The sequence below is a fragment of the Oncorhynchus gorbuscha genome, linkage group LG16 (assembly GCF_021184085.1).
Source record: "Oncorhynchus gorbuscha isolate QuinsamMale2020 ecotype Even-year linkage group LG16, OgorEven_v1.0, whole genome shotgun sequence".
Lineage (NCBI taxonomy): Eukaryota > Metazoa > Chordata > Actinopteri > Salmoniformes > Salmonidae > Oncorhynchus > Oncorhynchus gorbuscha.
In genome coordinates this window covers 94,290,757-94,312,062 of record NC_060188.1, presented here as the reverse complement: position 1 = coordinate 94,312,062, position 21,306 = coordinate 94,290,757, and the positions used below count along the sequence as shown (strand labels likewise).

The 21,306-nt window shown below is 45.4% G+C and overlaps 1 protein-coding gene across 1 annotated transcript in view; it reads left to right on the top strand.

Annotated features, from left to right (window-relative positions):
- Positions 1 to 21,306, top strand: part of dcc (DCC netrin 1 receptor) — a 670,683-nt gene that overhangs the window by 452,787 nt on the left and 196,590 nt on the right. The window contains 1 exon segment of the mRNA XM_046305873.1: positions 15,134 to 15,183. Coding sequence (XP_046161829.1) covers positions 15,134 to 15,183 — 50 coding nt within the window.

Here is a 21,306-nt window from a genome sequence, read left to right as displayed (position 1 = left end):
CCAGATTGAATTTACGAACACACCCGTAGTATAAACCAGCCTTTAGTCTTCATATCTTGGGTCGTTCAGATTGTCTATCTCGATTTTCAATTGGTCCTAATTAATTAACTGGGATTGGCTGTCTAACATCAAGCTATTGATTTAACTGTTAACTGTTACCCCTGGGATTATGACTGTGATCTGCCGCTCTGGCAGGCTTTTCACTTCATGTGTCATGTAGGCCTACTACTAAGGGTATCAAAGGCAGGCTGAGAGGAGCAGGGATCAGGGGGGGGGCAGGCTGAGAGGAGCAGGGATCAGGGGGGGCAGGCTGAGAGGAGCAGGGATCGGGGGGGCAAGCTGAGGGGAGCAGGGATCAGGGGGGCAGGCTGAGAGGAGCAGGGATCAGGGGGGGCAGGCTGAGTGGAGCAGGGATCGGGGGGGGCAGGCTGAGAGGAGCAGGGATCGGGGGGCAAGCTGAGAGGAGCAGGGATCAGGGGGCAGGCTGAGAGGAACAGGGATCAGGGGGGGCAGGCTGAGAGGAGCAGGGATCGGGAGGGGGCAGGCTGAGAGGAGCAGGGATCAGGGGGGGGGGGGCAGGCTGAGAGGAGCAGGGATCGGGGGGGGCTGGCAGGCTGAGAGGAGCAGGGATCGGGGGGGGCAGGCTGAGAGGAGCAGGGATCAGGGGGGGCAGGCTGAGAGGAGCAGGGATCGGGGGGGCAGGCTGAGAGGAGCAGGGATCAGGGGGCAGGCTGAGAGGAGCAGGGATCAGGGGGCAGGCTGAGAGGAACAGGGATCAGGGGGGGCAGGCTGAGAGGAGCAGGGATCAGGGGGGGCTGAGGGAGCAGGGATCGGGGGGGGGCAGGCTGAGAGGAGCAGGGATCAGGGGGGGGGCAGGCTGAGAGGAGCAGGGATCAGGGGGGGGGCTGAGAGGAGCAGGGATCAGGGGGGGCAGGCTGAGAGGAGCAGGGATCAGGGGGGGGGCAGGCTGAGAGGAGCAGGGATCGGGGGGGGGGACAGGCTGAGAGGAGCAGGGATCGGGGGGGGAAACAGGCTGAGAGGAGCAGGGATCAGGGTGGGGCAGGCTGAGAGGAGCAGGGATCGGGGGGCAAGCTGAGAGGAGCAGGGATCGGGGGGGAGACAGGCTGAGAGGGGATCAGGGATGAGAGGGGGGGAGACAGGCTGAGAGGAGCAGGGATCGGGGGGGCAGGCTGAGAGGAGCAGGGATCGGGGGGGGGGGCAGGCTGAGAGGAGCAGGGATCGGGAGGGGGCAGGCTGAGAGGAGCAGGGATCGGGGTGGGGCAGGCTGAGAGGAGCAGGGATCAGTGTGGGGCAGGCTGAGAGGAGCAGGGATCGGGGGGGGCAAGCTGAGAGGAGCAGGGGATCGGGGGGGAGACAGGCTGAGAGGAGCAGGGATCGGGGGGAGACAGGCTGAGAGGAGCAGGGATCGGGGGGGGGGGAGACAGGCTGAGAGGAGCAGGGATCGGGGGGGACAGGCTGAGAGGAGCAGGGATCGGGGGGAGACAGGCTGAGAGGAGCAGGGATCGGGGGAGACAGGCTGAGAGGAGCAGGGATCGGGGGGGGGAGACAGGCTGAGAGGAGCAGGGATCGGGGTGGGGCAGGCTGAGAGGAGCAGGGATCGGGGGGGACAAGCTGAGAGGAGCAGGGGATCGGGGGAGACAGGCTGAGAGGAGCAGGGATCCGGGGGGGGGAGACAGGCTGAGAGGAGCAGGGATCGGGGGAGACAGGCTGAGAGGAGCAGGGATCGGGGGGGAGACAGGCTGAGAGGAGCAGGGATCGGGGGGAGACAGGCTGAGAGGAGCAGGGATCGGGGGGACAGGCTGAGAGGAGCAGGGATCGGGGGGGGCAGGCTGAGAGGAGCAGGGATCGGGGGGGGCAGGCTGAGAGGAGCAGGGATCAGGGGGGGCAGGCTGAGAGGAGCAGGGATCGGGGGGGACAGGCTGAGAGGAGCAGGGATCGGGGTGGGGCAGGCTGAGAGGAGCAGGGATCGGGGGAGACAGGCTGAGAGGAGCAGGGATCGGGGGAGGGGGACAGGCTGAGAGGAGCAGAGATCCATCTCTCTGTCACTGAGATCAGAACCTATCCCACTAGACTCCATCTCTAATCCATCTCTTCCTCTCTCTCTCTCTATCCCCATCTCTCTGTCACTGAGATCAGAACCTATCCCACTAGACTCCATCTCTAATCCATCTCTTCCTCTCTCTCTCTCTATCCCCATCTCTCTGTCACTGAGATCAGAACCTATCCCACTAGACTCCACTCTAATCCATCTCTTCATCTCTCTCTCTCTATCCCCATCTCTCTGTCACTGAGATCAGAACCTATCCCACTAGACTCCACTCTAATCCATATCTTCTTCTTTCTCCAATCCTTTCTCCAATCAGAACCAAGCCCACTCTGCTCTCGTATCTCTCTCCATCTCTCTCTCCATATCTCTCTCTCTATCACTCCACATATATTTCTCTCTATCTCTCTCTCTCGGTCACTCTCTGTTCAGAGCAAGGAGCCAAAAGGACCCTTAGGGTCTCCTTTTCCTCCCAGCTCCACTCAGCCTCTCCCAGCTCCTCTCAGTCTCTCCCAGCTCCTCTCAGCCCCTCCCAGCTCCTCTCAGCCTCTTCCAGCTCCTCTCAGCCTCTCCCTGCTCCTCTCAGCCTCTCCCAGCTTCTCTCAGCCTCTCCCAGCTTCTCTCAGCCTCTCCCAGCTCCTCTCAGCCTCTCCCAGCTTCTCTCAGCCTCTTTCAGCTTCACTCATCCTCTCCCAGCTTCTCTCAGCCTCTCCCAGCTTCTCTCAGCCTATTTCAGCTTCACTCATCCTCTCCCAGCTTCTCTCAGCCTCTCCCAGCTTATCTCAGCCTCTCCCAGCTCCTCTCAGCCCCTCCCTGCTTCTTCCAGTCCGTCTTAATCCCTCCCAGCTCTTCTCAGCTCCTCCCGGCCCCCAGGACTCTCTTATAGGTCCTGATTGTCTCATCGTATTAGCTTCATTCCAGAGCTGAGAGGGTTAAGAGGGCTGCAGTCAAGTATCTACAGTCAGATCCCATTAGCTGTGGTTTGCTGAATGTTTCAAATGAGCCCCAAGAGCTGCCTTTTTCCACCTCCTACTTAATTAATGCTGTCGTAATGAATCCACTGGGCCGGCTGCAGCCACTTCTCTTTCTCTATTTACTGATGGCTGGCTTCTCCTTTCTCTCTCCAAGGTAATTAATGACCTTTCGCCTCCTACATGCCGCCAGTCCACACGCCAGTCACTCGTCCACCACGGCCCAAAGCCATTCTGGTAGTTCGGTCCCAACGTACCCCGGCTGGCCTCACACATGCCATGACACCAACCTCCTTAGTACCCAACACCACCTGTGGACTGTGTACTGCCAGGACCAGGCTCACTACACCTCTCCAGTCAATTGTATGAGCTGAATAGTATATTTGATCTAGCTGTCACTGATAACAATAAAAAATGATAACTGGGTTAAAATAATTTACACTTGAAATGGCAAATAGTACTTCTTGTTTATAGGGACATTCTGGCTTAATCAGTCAGATGAACTCGTGGATAATGGTTGAATGTCTCTGAGGACAGTATTGTCATAGCGTTGAATATCGTTAAATGTGAAGACTTTATATTATCAAATCAATTCTCTACGTGTAATTTAGTAATGCGATTAAACTAATCATGTTTACTTTAATTAAATAGAAAGTCGGGGCACCACGTGAAAATGTTTAAAGAGTATTTATTTCACGAATGAACTCTTCCGATATGTTCACATCTTATCGATTACAGTCACTTATTGATGTATTATCACCTCATCAGTCATATTCTGAATGTCACAAACCCTTGGATATCTGCACCCTATAACATAGATCATGAATCAGCGATATACAAATTGGCTTAATTATGTATGTACTAACTAACTTAAATAAATCACAGAATTACATAAACACACACACACATACACACTATAGGTCATACATTGTTTACTGACATGATAGAAAAGTCCCTAGTTGGCTAAGCCGATATGACTGCTTGGTAGACAAAGGAAAGGGGCGGGGACTGTTCAAGAGCGGGAAACTCAGAGAGGATTCACTGTAATACAGTTGAGAACTGCACTCACTAAATGCTAATTGTTTTTACGTGAACAGTCACTCATTCGAAAAGAAATCGCATTTTGCATCTTTTATGAGTGTAGTCTTTATTGTCGCTCTCTGCGATCGCCGGGTTCATCTGCTGGATAAAATCCTCAAAAAGTCTCTGGTTACGTTCCCCAGAAGTCCCAAGGTCTTTCGTGGTTGTAGTTGTTATAATGGATACTTCAGAGTACTGTTCTTAGAACAGATGCGTTTATCAGACTAGAGTATATTTGCAACATAATTCACTCTAGTTTGCAGATTTCTTAACCATTCGAGACATCCGGCATTACCCTGGGTCTCTTTGTCATCGAATAGTACTTCTTCTCTTTTGAAAATTTGCATTCCAGCCATTTCAAAGCATGATCTCAAGTCCCTGCGTTTTTGACCTTGGAGAGTTGCCAACCATTTCAACATGTAGCTACCGCTTCATGTTTTCTGATCTAATGAACATTTTGTCAGGAGCCATCTACTTGGAGTGCGGTTCCATGACGCCTGATGTAATGTCTGGGCTCACGGGGCTCGTCCACTGACTAGTAAGTGTTATATCTTGTTTAGAAGGACAACATCACATTACATCTTCTCACAAATAGTTTCATATTTAATCATGTACATTCCACAACATTTAGATGTAAATCTGATACATTGTGAAAGCTCTTAAAGTTACAATGTTTCCGTTATAACATCTTTAATGATATCACCATGCAGTAAATGTTGGACATGATTATTATTTAAAAGGACCATTCCAACTGGTTGGAACACAGACATATTGTTACGTTAGAAAAACATTGTGACCTTCAAGTTACCGTTACCGTGAAATGTGGTGACAACGGGAATCTCAACGTTCATCTTGGCAGAGTGGGGAAAGGATTTTCGATATTTACGACCGTCATAAAACACACGATTTCCCGCTCTCCCCTTCTACGAGACAGAGCACGCTGTAGAGACGGACCCACTGTGACACTAATCCTTCAGATCGTCACAGGAGAGTCATGACAGTATGAAGGAAGTCAGAGACGGTTTTGCAAGCCAATGCTAACTAGCGTTAGCGCAATGACTGCAACGACTATGGGCACGATGACTTCCTTCACAGAATATCATACTGTCCCTTTAACACCGTCATGATTCACAAAACCAGAAGCAGTTTCAAAATATATGTGTGATGTTTCTTGTCGTAACCCCCCTCCCCCCATAGCAGGTGATGGCAGTTATTTTCATGACCCCCCCCCCCCCCCCCCCCACCTATTATAATAGCTGTTTAAAGTATGGTGGTCTCCAGTGGCCTCTTCCTCTGAGTGTATAGAATGCTGTCATGATGGATGAGTTCTATAAAAAGGTCAGTCTTGTTACACGTCATTCATGTTACTTAATCAGGTCATTCTAAAGATTCTAAAGGGGTCGTTTCCATCCTGCATGCCCATTGGCCGGGCTGGAAAGAACCTGTCATAGATAAGGCTGGTGGAGTCTCTTTAATGCCACCATTTCCTTTGTCCTCAATGATATCTGACTAGGGATTTGTCCCAAATCCTTTTTCCCACTATAGTGCACTACTTTTGAATACAGGCATATGGGCCCTGGTCAAAAGTAGTGTAACTTGGGACACAGCCACTTCATCCGTACCTAGTCAAAGAAGAACAGCTCTGTTTCCTTCCTTCCTTCCTTCCATCCTTCCTTCCTTCCTTCCTTCCTTCCATCCTTCCTTCCTTCCTTCCATCCTTTCTTCCTCTGACTGATTCAACCGTTTACCTTTTCCACAGGATATGTACTTCAATTACTTAAATGGGGTTCAATTTGATGATTCATGTTCAGTGCTCTACAATGGAATAACAGACTTATTTTATTTACAGTTTTTTTTTACCTCTTTTTAAACCTCTTAAGGATTTTTTTCAATTTTCGCCTAAAATGACACCCAATTATAACAGCCTGTAGCTCAGGACCTGAAGCAAGGACATGCAGTGGTACCATTTCAAAGGAAACACTTGGGAGTTTGTGGAAATGTGAAAGGAATGTAGTAGAATATAACACATTAGATCTGGTAAAAGATAATACAAATTAAAAGAAAAACGTTATTTGGTATTTTTTTGATACAATCATCTTTGAGAATAATGGAGCTGGAAGGACGTGAAATGACCCACACTCTTGTGTTTGTGGACGAGGCTGGGCTCAATCCAAAGGTAGTAGACGTGGCCGCAATCTCATTGGACGCCGAGCCACGATTGACACACCAGGCCAACGTAGGGGCAATACTGCCTTTTCTGAGAAATGGTGTGAGCACACATATTCCACACATTGGGCCCTATAACACCCAGCTTCTCCTGGCCTTCCTGAATACACTGTACAGAGACCTAACACCAGAACACCAAAGAGCTTTAGTTAGACCAGATTATGGCATTGTGTGGGATAATGTCAGCTTCCACCGAAACAACATTGTTAGGGAGATGGTTTGCTGCCCATGCAAACCATCCTCCCCCGTTCCTGAATCCGATAGAAGAGGTTTTGGTCAGCATGGAGGTGGAAGGTATATGACTATCAGGCACAAGATCAGATGTCTCTGTTAGATGGTATATGACTATGGGGCACAAGATCAGATGTCTCTGTTAGAAGGTATATGACTATCGGGCACAAGATCAGATGTCTCTGTTAGATGGTATATGACTATGGGGCACAAGATCAGATGTCTCTGTTAGATGGTATATGACTATCGGGCACAAGATCAGATGTCTCTGTTAGAAGGTATATGACTATCGGGCACAAGATCAGATGTCTCTGTTAGATGGTATATGACTATCGGGCACAAGATCAGATGTCTCTGTTAGATGGTATATGACTATCGGGCACAAGATCAGATGTCTCTGTTAGATGGTATATGACTATCGGGCACAAGATCAGATGTCTCTGTTAGATGGTATATGACTATCGGGCACAAGATCAGATGTCTCTGTTAGATGGTATATGACTATCGGGCACAAGATCAGATGTCTCTGTTAGATGCTGTTTTGTGAGGACATCACAGGCGATCATTGCATGGGATGGTCGTGCCACATAAGGAGATTTTTCCGCTCGGTGCATCTCAAGGAAAAACATTACATGTGATATTGATGAAAATCTCTGGCAAGACAAGAGCAACAGGAACAGCAAGAAGATGGGAACTTGTAGCGACAAATCTAGCGACTTTTTCTGGTGTTATTGGAGACTTTTGTCGACGGAGATACAATGAAGTGTTTTGTAAGGACACCACAGGTTTTTTCAGTGTTGCTTTTTTTTGTATGTAATTTTGTGGCAAATTTTCTGTTCTCTCTCTCTCTCTCTCTATATCTATATATATATATATATATATATATATATATATATATATATATATATATATATATATATATATATATATATATACTTTACATGTCAGAAATACAGTTGAAGTCGGAAGTTGCCATACCCCTTAGCCAAGTACATTTAAACTCAGTTTTTCACAATTCCTGACGTTTAATCAGAGTAAACATTCCCAAGGTCAGTTAGAATCACCACTTTATTTTAAGAATGTAAAATGTCAGAATAATAGTAGAGAGAATGATTTATTTCAGCTTTAATTTCTTTCATCACATTCCCAGTGGGTCAGAAGTTTACCTACACTCAATTAGTATTTGGTAGCATTGCCTTTAAATTGTTTAACTTGGGTCAAACGTTTTGGGTAGCCTTCCACAAGCTTCCCACAATAAGTTGGGTGAATTTTGGCCCATTCCTCCTGACAGAGCTGGTGTAACTGAGTCAGGTTTGAAGGCCTCCTTGCTCGCACACGCTTTTTCAGTTCTGCCCACACATTTTCTATGGGATTGAGGTCAGGGCTTTGTGATGGCCACTCCAATACCTTGACTTTGTTGTCCTTAAGCCATTTTGCCACAACTTTGAAAGTATGCTTGGTGTCATTGTCCATTTGGAAGACCCACTTGCGACCAAGCTTTAACTTCCTGACTGATGTCTTGAGATGTTGCTTCAATATATCCGTGTAATATTCCTGCCTCACAATGCCATCTATTTTGTGAAGTGCACCAGTCCCTCCTGCAGCAAGGCACCCCCACAACATGATGCTGCCACCCCCGTGTTTCACGGTTTTGATGGTGTTCTTCGGCTTGCAAGCCCCCCCCTTTTCCTCCGAACATAACAATGGTCATTTTGGCCAAACAGTTCTATTTCAGACCAGAGGACATATATATATGCCATTTTAGCAGACGCTTTTATCCATGTCTCCAAAAAAAGTACAATCTTTGTACCCATGTGCAGTTGCAAACCGTAGTCTGGCTTTTTAATGGCGGTTTTGGAGCAGTGGCTTCTTCCTTGCTGAGCGGCCTTCTGGTTATGTCGATATAGGACTCATTTTACTGTGGATAGAGATACTTCTGTACCTGTTTTCTCCAGCATCTTCACAAGGTCCTTTGCTGTTGTTCTGGGATTGATTTGCACTTTTCACACCAAGGTACGTTCATCTCTAGGAGACAGAACTGGTCTTCTTGCTGAGTGGTATAACGGCTGCGTGGTCCCATGGTTATAAAACTTGCGTACTATTGTTTGTACAGATGAACGTGGTACCTTCAGGTGTTTGGAAATTGCTCCCAAGGATGAACCAGACTTTTGGAGATCTACAATTTTTTTCTGAGGTCTTGGCTGATTTTTTTTGACTTTCCCATGATGTCAAGCAAAGAGGCACTGAGTTTGAAGGTAGGCCTTGAAATACATCCTCAGGTACACCTCCAATTGACTCAAATTAGGTCAATTTGCCTATCAGAAGCTTCTAAAGCCATGACTTAATTTTATGGAATTTTCCAAGCTGTTTAAAGGCACAGTTAACTTAGTGTATGTAAACTTCTGACCCACTGGAATTGTGATACAGTGAATTATAGGTGAAATAATCTGTAAACAATTGTTGGAAAAATAACTCATGTCATGGATAAAGTAGATTGTTCTAACCGACTTGCCAAAACTATAGTTTGTTAACAAGAAATGTGTGGAGTGGTTAATAAACTAGTTTTAATGACTCCAACCTAAGTGTATGTAAATCCCCGACATCAACTGTATTTAAAAATGGAAATGTGAATGTTCTGTGTAGGTGTAACACATTGCTTAATAAATGTACTGTATATGTACAAATAGAAATGTACTTTTTTTCTGTGTACTACAGTATTGACTTTCCCGGTGAACTTTGAACTACCGTTGAAATCAGTATCTACAAAGCTCAGTTTGACACACAATAAGCATTCAGCTAGACACAGCTGACCTTCTGGTGTAGTATAGTATAGTATAGTACAGTATAGTATAGTATAGTATAGTATAGTATAGTACAGCACAGTACAATATAGTATAGTATAGTGAAGTATAGTATAGCATATTTCAGTATAGTATAGTATAGTGGAGTATAATATAGTATAGTCCAGTATAGTAATGTATAGTATAGTACAGTACAGTACAGTACAGTATAGTGGAGTATAATATAGTATAGTCCAGTATAGTAATGTATAGTATAGTACAGTGCAGTACAGTATAGTGGAGTATAATATAGTATAGTCCAGTATAGTAATGTATAGTATAGTACAGTACAGTACAGTACAGTATGGTATAGTATAGTATAGTATAGTATAGTATAGTATAGTATAGTATAGTATAGTACAGTACAGTACAGTACAGTACAGTATAGTGGAGTATAATATAGTATAGTCCAGTATAGTAATGTATAGTATAGTACAGTACAGTACAGTATGGTATAGTATAGTATAGTATATTCCAGTATAGTATAGTAATGTATAGTATAGTACAGTATAGTATAGCACAGAACAGTATAGTATAATATAGTATAGTATAGGAAAGTATAGTATAGCATAGTATTGTATAGTAATGTATAGTATAGTAAAGTATAGCATAGTATGGTATAGTATAGTAAAGTATAATATAGTATAGTGTAGTATAGTATAGTATAGTACAGTACAGTACAGTACAGTATAGTGGAGTATAATATAGTATAGTCCAGTATAGTAATGTATAGTATAGTACAGTACAGTACAGTATGGTATAGTATAGTATAGTATATCCCAGTATAGTATAGTATAGTAATGTATAGTATAGTACAGTATAGTATAGTACAGAACAGTATAGTATAATATAGTATAGTATAGTATAGGAAAGTATAGTATAGCATAGTATTGTATAGTAATGTATAGTATAGTAAAGTATAGTATAGTATGGTATAGTATAGTAAAGTATAATATAGTATAGTGTAGTATAGTATAGTGAAGTATAGTATAGTATAGTAAAGTATATTATAGTGCAGTATAGTACAGTAATGTAGTATAGTAGTGTAGTATAGTATAGTATATTATTGTATATTATTGTGACGTATAGTACAGTATAGTAAAATATAGTGCAGTATAGTATAGTATAGTAAAGTATAGTATAGTAAAGTATAGTATAGTAAAGTATAGTATAGTATAGTATGGTAAAGTATAGTATAGTATGGTATAGTGTAGTATAGTAAAGTATAGTATAGTATAGTAATGTATAGTATAGTGCAGTGCAGTATAGTATATGATGGTATAGTATAGTAAAGTAATGTATAGTATAGTGCAGTATATTATAGTATTGTATAGTAAAGTATAGTATAGTAAATAGTATAGTATAGTATAGTATAGTATAGTATAGTATAGTATAGTATAGTATAGTATAGTATAGTACAGCACAGTACAATATAGTATAGTATAGTATAGTATAGTATAGTATAGTAAAGTAAAGTAAAGTATAGTATAGTATAGTAAAGTATAGTATAGTAAAGTATAGTAAAGTATAGTATAGTATAGCATAGTGCAGTACAGTAAGCAGTCAGTGTCAACAAAACGGACATTTATATATAGCAACCATTTCAAAACCAAAAACATCTAAACGTTTTGACCTCATGATGACAAAACAATTGTTCATTTTGGTGTCGTTTGCCAATTTACGGGTGGAGATTATAACATAACATGGCCAAGATGTTCAAATGTTCATAGATGACCAGCAGGGTCAAATAATAATAATCACAGTAGTTGTAGACAGTGCAACAGGTCAGCAGGTGCGAGACAGCAGGTGCGGTAGAGAGAGAGGTCTGGGACAGGTAGCATGTCCGGTGAACAGGTCAGGATTCCATAGCTGCTGGCAGAACAGTTGAAACTGGAGCAGCAGCACGGCCAGGTGGACTGGGGACAGCAAGGAGTCATCAGGCCAGGTAGTCCTGAGGCATGGTCCTAGGGCTCAGGTCCTCTGAGAGGGGAGGGAGAGGGAGAGAGAGAATTAGAGAGAGCATACTTAAATTCACACAGGACACCAGATAAGACAGGAGAAATACTCCAGATATAACAGACTGACCCTAGCCCCCCGACACATAAACTATTGCAGCCTAAATACTGGAGGCTGAGACAGGAGGGGTCAGGAGACACTGTGACCCTGTCCGCCCCCAGACAGGGCCAACCAGGCAGGATATAACCCTACACACTTTGCCAAATGCACAGCCCCAACACCACTAGAGGGATATCAAAAGACTACCAACTGAGACAAGGCCGAGTATAGCCCACGAAGATCGACCCCACGGCACAAACCCGAGGCGGCTCCAACCTGGACAGGAAGATCACGTCAGTGACTCAACCCACTCAAGTGACGCCCCCCTCCTAGGGACGGCATGGAAGAGTACCGGTAAGCCAGTGACTCACTCCTCCTAGGGACGGGATGAAAGAGCACCGGTAAGCAAGTGACTCGGCCCCTGTAATAGGGTTAGAGGCAGAGAATCCCAGTGGAAAGAGGGGAACCGGCCAGGCAGAGACAGCAAGGACGGTTCTTTTCGCTCCAGTGCCCTGCCGTTCACCTTCCCACCCATGGGCCAGACTACACTCAATCATATGACCCACTGAAGAGATGAGTCTTCAGTAAAGACTTAAAGAGACCGAGTCTGTGTCTCTCACATGGGTAGGCAGACCATTCCATAAAAATGGATCTCTATAGAAGAAAGCCCTGCCTCCAGCTGTTTGCTTAGAAATTCTAGGGACAATTAGGAGGCCTGCGTCTTGTGACCGTAGCGTATGTGTAGGTATGTACGGCAGGACCAAATCAGAGAGATAGGTAGGAGCAAGCCCATGTAATGCTTTGTAGGTTAGCAGTAAAACCTTGAAATGAGCCCTAGCCTTAACAGGAAGCCAGTGTAGAGAGGCACTGGAGTTATATGATAAACATTTTTGGTTCTATTCAAGATTCTAGCAGCTGTGTTCAGCATTAACTGAAATGTATTTAGTGTTTTAAATGGGTAGCCGGAGAGTAGAGCATTGCAGTAGTTTGATCTAAAAGTGACAAAAGCATGGATTACCTTTTCTGCATCCTTTTTGGACAAAAGGTTTCAGATTTTTGCAATGTTACAAGATGGAATAAAGTTGTCCTTGAAATATTCTTTATGTGTTCAGTGCTCTATAGTGGAATGACAGATTTATGTTAATGAAGTGTTCAGTGCTCTATAGTGGAATGACAGATTTATGTTAATGAAGTGTTCAGTGCTCTATAGTGGAATGACAGATTTATGTTAATGAAGTGTTCAGTGCTCTATAGTGGAATGACAGATTTATGTTAATGAAGTGTTCAGTGCTCTATAGTGGAATGACAGATTTATGTTAATGAAGTGTTCAGCGCTCTATAGTGGAATGACAGATTTATGTTAATGAAGTGTTCAGTGCTCTATAGTGGAATGACAGATTTGTGTTAATAAGTGTTCAGTGCTCTATAGTGGAATCACAGATGTATGTTAATGAAGTGTTCAGTGCTCTATAGTGGAATGACATATTTATGTTAATGAAGTGTTCAGTGCTCTATAGTGGAATGACAGATTTATGTTAATTAAGTGTTCAGTGCTCTATAGTAGAATGACAGATTTATGTTAATGAAGTGTTCAGTGCCCTACAGTGGAATGACAGATTTATGTTAATGAAGTGTTCAGTGCCCTACAGTGGAATGACAGATTTATGTTAACGAAGTGTTCAGTGCTCTACAGTGGAATGACAGATTTATGTTAATGAAGTGTTCAGTGCTCTACAGTGGAATGACAGATTTATGTTAATGAAGTGTTCAGTGCTCTACAGTGGAATGACAGATGTATGTTAATGAAGTGTTCAGTGCTCTACAGTGGAATGATAGATTTATGTTAATGAAGTGTTCAGTGCTCTACAGTGGAATGACAGATTTATGTTAATGAAGTGTTCAGTGCTCTATAGTGGAATGACAGATTTATGTTAATGAAGTGTTCAGTGCTCTATAGTGGAATGACAGATTTATGTTAATGAAGTGTTCAGTGCTCTATAGTGGAATGACAGATTTATGTTAATGAAGTGTTCAGTGCTCTATAGTGGAATGACAGATTTAATGACAGATTTATGTTAATGAAGTGTTCAGTGCCCTACAGTGGAATGACAGATTTATGTTAATGAAGTGTTCAGTGCTCTACAGTGGAATGACAGATTTATGTTAATGAAGTGTTCAGTGCTCTACAGTGGAATGACAGATTTATGTTAATGAAGTGTTCAGTGCTCTATAGTGGAATGACAGATTTATGTTAATGAAGTGTTCAGTGCTCTATAGTGGAATGACAGATTTATGTTAATGAAGTGTTCAGTGCTCTATAGTGGAATGACAGATTTATGTTAATGAAGTGTTCAGTGCTCTATAGTGGAATGACAGATTTATGTTAATGAAGTGTTCAGTGCTCTATAGTGGAATGACAGATTTGTGTTAATAAGTGTTCAGTGCTCTATAGTGGAATCACAGATGTATGTTAATGAAGTGTTCAGTGCTCTATAGTGGAATGACAGATTTATGTTAATGAAGTGTTCAGTGCCCTACAGTGGAATGACAGATTTATGTTAATGAAGTGTTCAGTGCCCTACAGTGGAATGACAGATTTATGTTAACGAAGTGTTCAGTGCTCTACAGTGGAATGACAGATTTATGTTAATGAAGTGTTCAGTGCTCTATAGTGGAATGACAGATTTATGTTAATGAAGTGTTCAGTGCTCTATAGTGGAATGACAGATTTATGTTAATGAAGTGTTCAGTGCTCTATAGTGGAATGACAGATTTATGTTAATGAAGTGTTCAGTGCTCTATAGTGGAATGACAGATTTATGTTAATGAAGTGTTCAGTGCTCTATAGTGGAATGACAGATTTGTGTTAATAAGTGTTCAGTGCTCTATAGTGGAATCACAGATGTATGTTAATGAAGTGTTCAGTGCTCTATAGTGGAATGACATATTTATGTTAATGAAGTGTTCAGTGCTCTATAGTGGAATGACAGATTTATGTTAATTAAGTGTTCAGTGCTCTATAGTGGAATGACAGATTTATGTTAATGAAGTGTTCAGTGCCCTACAGTGGAATGACAGATTTATGTTAATGAAGTGTTCAGTGCCCTACAGTGGAATGACAGATTTATGTTAACGAAGTGTTCAGTGCTCTACAGTGGAATGACAGATTTATGTTAATGAAGTGTTCAGTGCTCTATAGTGGAATGACAGATTTATGTTAATGAAGTGTTCAGTGCTCTATAGTGGAATGACAGATTTATGTTAATGAAGTGTTCAGTGCTCTATAGTGGAATGACAGATTTATGTTAATGAAGTGTTCAGTGCTCTATAGTGGAATGACAGATTTATGTTAATGAAGTGTTCAGTGCTCTATAGTGGAATGACAGATTTATGTTAATGAAGTGTTCAGTGCCCTACAGTGGAATGACAGATTTATGTTAATGAAGTGTTCAGTGCTCTACAGTGGAATGACAGATTTATGTTAATGAAGTGTTCAGTGCTCTACAGTGGAATGACAGATTTATGTTAATGAAGTGTTCAGTGCTCCTCATGTTGGTCTACTTCATCACGATAGGCCTGTAATAGGTCTGAACTGATCTGTTACACATGCGGTAAAGCTGTTTTGTATTTGAAGACTCACGTGTTTCTCTGTTTCTCCTCTACAGTACCAAGTGGCCCTCCACAGAACATCTCCTTGGAAGTAGTTCTGTCAAGAGTGAGTACATGCATTTTATCATTCAAGATATATAATGTGTGCAAGTGTCCAGTTCCAGTCAAACATTTGGACACTAAGGGCTTTTTTTCAGGGCTTTTCTTGATTTTTTACTATTTTCTACATGGTAGAATAATAGTGAAGACATCAAATATTTTAAATAACACATATGGAATCATGTAGTAACCAAATAAAAATATATTTAATATTTGAGATTCTTCAATGTAATCAACCTTTGACTGGATGACAGGTTTGCACACTCTTGTCATTCTCTCAACCAGTTTCACGAGGTAGTCACCTGGAATGCTTTTCAATTAACACATGCATATCATGTGTATCATTTACCATGTAAAATGTCAACGCTTTAAGTAGATTGTACCATCAGATTAAAATAAAATAAATAGTGGTCTGATGAGTTGGGCTGTTGGACTTTTCAAAAGTTGACATACTCTTCACTCTGAGACCCACAGGAGCTCTATTTTATGGACAGAAATATCTCTACTTCCCCCTTCCAGCTATTTGGGTCTGTCTGTCTGTATGAACCTGAACGCTTGATTAAACACATTGCTAGAATCCAGAATGAGCTGCCGTGCTACCAGACAGCCTGTTTATGCCAGAGTGGATCCCTGGAGTGGCTGAGGGATTTAGTACAGGCCAAAAGTTGTGTTGTGTTTCAGAAAAACAGCTTGCAGTGGCTGGGGCCCCTACAGGCTTCAGTGGCTGGGGCCCAACGTGCTCCGTTTGGCTTCTGACGAGGGCTTGTTGCCTCTCTTCTGCTGTGCTCTGCTCTCCCTGTCCTGCTAGTTGAGGCTGATAGAGATGGGGGGGGGGGTTTAGGAAGAAAGTGGATAAAGAGAGGGAAGTACATGCCAGATCTTGGCCTGGAAGCTCCAGCCTCGGACATATTCTACTAATCCTTTTCTTATCTCAGTGTTTTTCTGTTAACCTGGATACAAGGTAGTTAACCTACTGTTCTACAGGGCGCCGAAGACGTCCCCCCCCCTCCCCCCGCACTTCTCTGATTCAGAGGGGTTGGGTTATATGCGGAAGACACTTTTCAGTTGACTAGATATCCCCGTTTACCTTTCCCTACTCGTTTATTTCAACATTTGCAGTAGAAATCCGGAGAGATAGAACGCCCATTCAAAAGCAGAAGTGTAGGTCTGAGACAGAGCTATTCGTATTCGTTTACTGATGGTATTTTCTGTCAAAGAGTAGCAGTTGTCAGTGAATAGCAAGCCAAGGATCGCTCACCACACCATAGCTTTGTGACTACATAGATATAGATATTTCTATTGATGGATAGAAACTGTACAATACAATATGTAGCCTAGTGGTTAGAGTGTAGAGGCGGCAGGTAGTCTAGTGGTTAGAGTGTAGAGGCGGCAGGTAGCCTAGTGGTTAGAGTGTAGAGCCGGCAGGTAGCCTAGTGGTTAGAGTGTAGAGCCGGCAGGTAGCCTAGTGGTTAGAGCGTAGAGCCGGCAGGTAGCCTAGTGGTTAGAGCGTAGAGGCGGCAGGTAGCCTAGTGGTTAGAGCGTAGAGGCGGCAGGTAGCCTAGTGGTTAGAGCGTAGAGGCGGCAGGTAGCCTAGTGGTTAGAGCGTAGAGGCGGCAGGTAGCCTAGTGGTTAGAGCGTAGAGGCGGCAGGTAGCCTAGTGGTTAGAGCGTAGAGGTGGCAGGTAGCCTAGTGGTTAGAGCGTAGAGGCGGTAGGGTAGTCTAGTGGTTAGAGTGTAGAGGAGGCAGGTAGCTTAGTGGTTAGAGGTTAGGGGCGGCAGGTAGCCTCGTGGTTAGAGTGTAGAGGCGGCAGGTAGCCTAGTGGTTAGAGCGTAGAGGCGGCAGGTAGCCTAGTGGTTAGAGTGTAGAGGTAGCAGGTAGCCTAGTGGTTAGAGTGTAGAGGCGGCAGGTAGCCTAGTGGTTAGAGTGTAGAGGCGGCAGATAGCCTAGTGGTTAGAGTGTAGAGGCGGCAGGGTAGCCTAGTGGTTAGAGTGTAGAGGTAGCAGGTAGTCTAGTGGTTAGAGCGTAGAGGTAGCAGGTAGTCTAGTGGTTAGAGTGTAGGGGCGGCAGGTAGCCTAGTGGTTAGAGTGTAGAGGTAGCAGGTAGTCTAGTGGTTAGAGCGTAGAGGCGGCAGGTAGCCTAGTGGTTACAGTGTAGAGGTGGCAGGTAGCCTAGTGGTTAGATTGTAGAGGCGGCAGGTAGCCTAGTGGTTAGAGTGTAGAGGCAGCAGGTATTCTAGTGGAATGAATCTACTCTAACGTGATGAAACAATGGATTAAAATTCTTCAGAGCTCCAGATCCGGTCACATTGGATTGAACATTATAGTTTACATCTCAAATGGCACCCTATTCCCTTTATAGGGCTCTGGTCTAAAGTAGTGCGTTATATAGGGAATAGGGTTCCATAGGGATCTGGTCTAAAGTAGTGCACTATATTAGGGAATAGGGTTCCATAGGGCCCTGGTCTAAAGTAGTGCACTATATATAGGGAATAGGGTCCCATCTGGCACACACTTCAGTAAACCACTGAACAATTTCGACGGGATTAGACAGAGTAAGTCTACAGAAATAGTTATTGAAATTTCGTAACATTATTCACATTTTGTAACAGAATGACGGCTTGATGCTTTTAATGGAACATTTATTTCAATAAAGTTTGCGGTGGCTAAACGTACGAATACGAGAGATTGTCCAACACCTGCCGTCTCGACCTCTGAATTCTTGGATTTGAAACGCAGACTGACATTTACCTCCTGAGGCGCTGACCTGCTGCACCCTCTACAACCTCTGTGATTAGTATTTGAACCTGCTCGTCATCTATGAATGATTTAACATCTTGAAGAACAATCTGGCCTTAATGGCCATGTACTCTTATAATCTCCACCCGGTACAGCCAGAAGAGGACTGGCCACCCCTCATAGCCTGGTTCCTCTCCACCCGGCACAGCCAGAAGAGGACTGGCCACCCCTCATAGCCTGGTTCCTCTCCACCCGGCACAGCCAGAAGAGGACTGGCCACCCCTCATAGCCTGGTTCCTCTCCACCCGGCACAGCCAGAAGAGGACTGGCCACCCCTCAGTGCCTGGTTCCTCTCCACCCGGCACAGCCAGAAGAGGACTGGCCACCCCTCAGTGCCTGGTTCCTCTCCACCCGGCACAGTCAGAAGAGGACTGGCCACCCCTCATAGCCTGGTTCCTCTCTACCCAGTACAGCCAGAAGAGGACTGGCCACCCCTCATAGCCTGGTTCCTCTCCACCCGGCACAGCCAGAAGAGGACTGGCCACCTCTCATAGCCTGGTTCCTCTCTACCCGGTACAGCCAGAAGAGGACTGGCCACCCCTCATAGCCTGGTTCCTCTCCACCCGGCACAGCCAGAACAGGACTGGCCACCTCTCATAGCCTGGTTCCTCTCTACCCGGTACAGCCAGAAGAGGACTGGCCACCCCTCATAGCCTGGTTCCTCTCTACCCGGTACAGCCAGAAGAGGACTGGCCACCCCTCATAGCCTGGTTCCTCTCCACCCGGCACAGCCAGAAGAGGACTGGCCACCCCTCATAGCCTGGTTCCTCTCTACCCGGCACAGTCAGAAGAGGACTGGCCACCCCTCATAGCCTGGTTCCCCTCTACCCAGTACAGCCAGAAGAGGACTGGCCACCTCTCATAGCCTGGTTCCTCTCTACCCGGTACAGCCAGAAGAGGACTGGCCACCCCTCATAGCCTGGTTCCTCTCCACCCGGCACAGCCAGAACAGGACTGGCCACCTCTCATAGCCTGGTTCCTCTCTACCCGGTACAGCCAGAAGAGGACTGGCCACCTCTCATAGCCTGGTTCCTCTCTACCCGGTACAGCCAGAAGAGGACTGGCCACCCCTCATAGCCTGGTTCCTCTCTACCCGGTACAGCCAGAAGAGGACTGGCCACCCCTCATAGCCTGGTTCCTCTCCACCCGGCACAGCCAGAAGAGGACTGGCCACCCCTCATAGCCTGGTTCCTCTCTACCCGGCACAGTCAGAAGAGGACTGGCCACCCCTCATAGCCTGGTTCCCCTCTACCCAGTACAGCCAGAAGAGGACTGGCCACCTCTCATAGCCTGGTTCCTCTCTACCCGGTACAGCCAGAAGAGGACTGGCCACCCCTCATAGCCTGGTTCCTCTCTACCCGGTACATCCAGAAGAGGACTGGCCACCCCTCATAGCCTGGTTCCTCTCCACCCGGCACAGCCAGAAGAGGACTGGCCACCCCTCATAGCCTGGTTCCTCTCTACCCGGTACAGCCAGAGGAGGACTGGCACCACTCAGAGCCTGGTCCCTCTCTAGGTTTCTTCCTAGGTTTTGGCCTTTCTAGTACACTTTTCCTAGCCACCATGCTTCTACACCTGCATTGCTTGCTGTTTGTGGTTTTTAGGCTGGGTTTCTGTACAGCACTTTGTGACATCTGCTGATGTAAAAATACATTTGATTCGATTACCCAGTTTTCCATCCAGTATGAATCGTAATAGTGAGAATATAGGTTATGGATAGAATGAACTGCTGAGGAGAGACGAGTGGATTACTTGAGGTACAGGGTGAGTTGAATGGGAACAAGGCGAAGAGGAACACACGTACACACACACACACACACACACTGCATTCTCCACATACTCTACACAGACTTCACAGACTTCTATTCTATAATGGTGTTGCTTTGTGGGGTCAGGTGATATAATGGTGTTGCTCTGTGGGGTCAGGTGATATAATGGTGTTGCTCTGTGGGGTCAGGTGATATAATGGTGTTGCTCTGTGGGGTCAGGTGATATAATGGTGTTGCTCTGTGGGGTCAGTATATATAATGGTGTTGCTCTGTGGGGTCAGTAGATATAATGGTGTTGCTCTGTGGGGTCAGGTGATATAACGGTGTTGCTCTGTAGGGTCAGTAGATATAATGGTGTTGCTCTGTGGGGTCAGTAGATATAATGGTGTTGCTCTGTGGGGTCAGTAGATATAATGGTGTTGCTCTGTGGGGTCAGGTGATATAATGGTGTTGCTCTGTGGGGTCAGGTGATATAATGGTGTTGCTCTGTGGGGTCAGGTGATATAATGGTGTTGCTCTGTGGGGTCAGGTGATATAATGGTGTTGCTCTGTGGGGTCAGTATATATAATGGTGTTGCTCTGTGGGGTCAGTAGATATAATGGTGTTGCTCTGTGGGGTCAGGTGATATAACGGTGTTGCTCTGTAGGGTCAGTAGATATAATGGTGTTGCTCTGTGGGGTCAGTAGATATAATGGTGTTGCTCTGTGGGGTCAGTAGATATAATGGTGTTGCTCTGTGGGGTCAGGTGATATAATGGTGTTGCTCTGTGGGGTCAGGTGATATAATGGTGTTGCTCTGTGGGGTCAGGTGATATAATGGTGTTGCTCTGTGGGGTTGTGGTGTTCTGGGTCATGTTGTTCTGGGTGGTGGGTGTTCTGGGTAGTAGGTGTTCTGGGTGGTGGTGTTCTGGGTGGTGGGTGTTCTGGGTGGTGGTGTTCTGGGTGGTGGTGTTCTGGGTGGTGGTGTTCTGTGTGGTGGTGTTCTGGGTCGTGACGTTATGGGTCGTGGTGTTCTGGGTCGTGGTGTTCTGGGTCATGTTGTTCTGGGTTGTGGTGTTCTGGGTCGTGGTGTTCTGGGTCATGTTGTTCTGGGTTGTGGTGTTCTGGGTCGTGAGGTTATGGGTCATGTTGTTCAGGGTGGTGGTGTTCTGGGTGGTGGTGTTCTGGGTCGTGGGGTTTGTTCTGGGTCGTTGTGTTCTGGGTCATGGGGTTCTGAGTTGTGGGGTTTGTTCTGGGTCATGTTGTTCTGGGTCGTAGTTTTCTCTGTGGTAGTGTTCTGGGTTGTGGTGTTCTGGGTCGTGGTGTTCTGGGTTGTGGTGTTCTGGGTCATTGTGTTCTGGGTGGTGGTGTTCTGGGTCGTTGAGTGTGTTCTGGGTCGTGGTGTTCTGGGTCGTTGAGTGTGTTCTGGGTCGTGGTGTTCTGGGTGGTGGTGTTCTGGGTGGTAGTGTTCTGGGTCGTGTGTGTTCTGGGTGGTGTTCTGTGTGGTGGTGTCCTGGGTCGTGGTGTTCTGGGTCGTGGGGTTTGTTCTGGGTCGTTGTGTTCTGGGTTGTGTGGTTCTGGGTCATG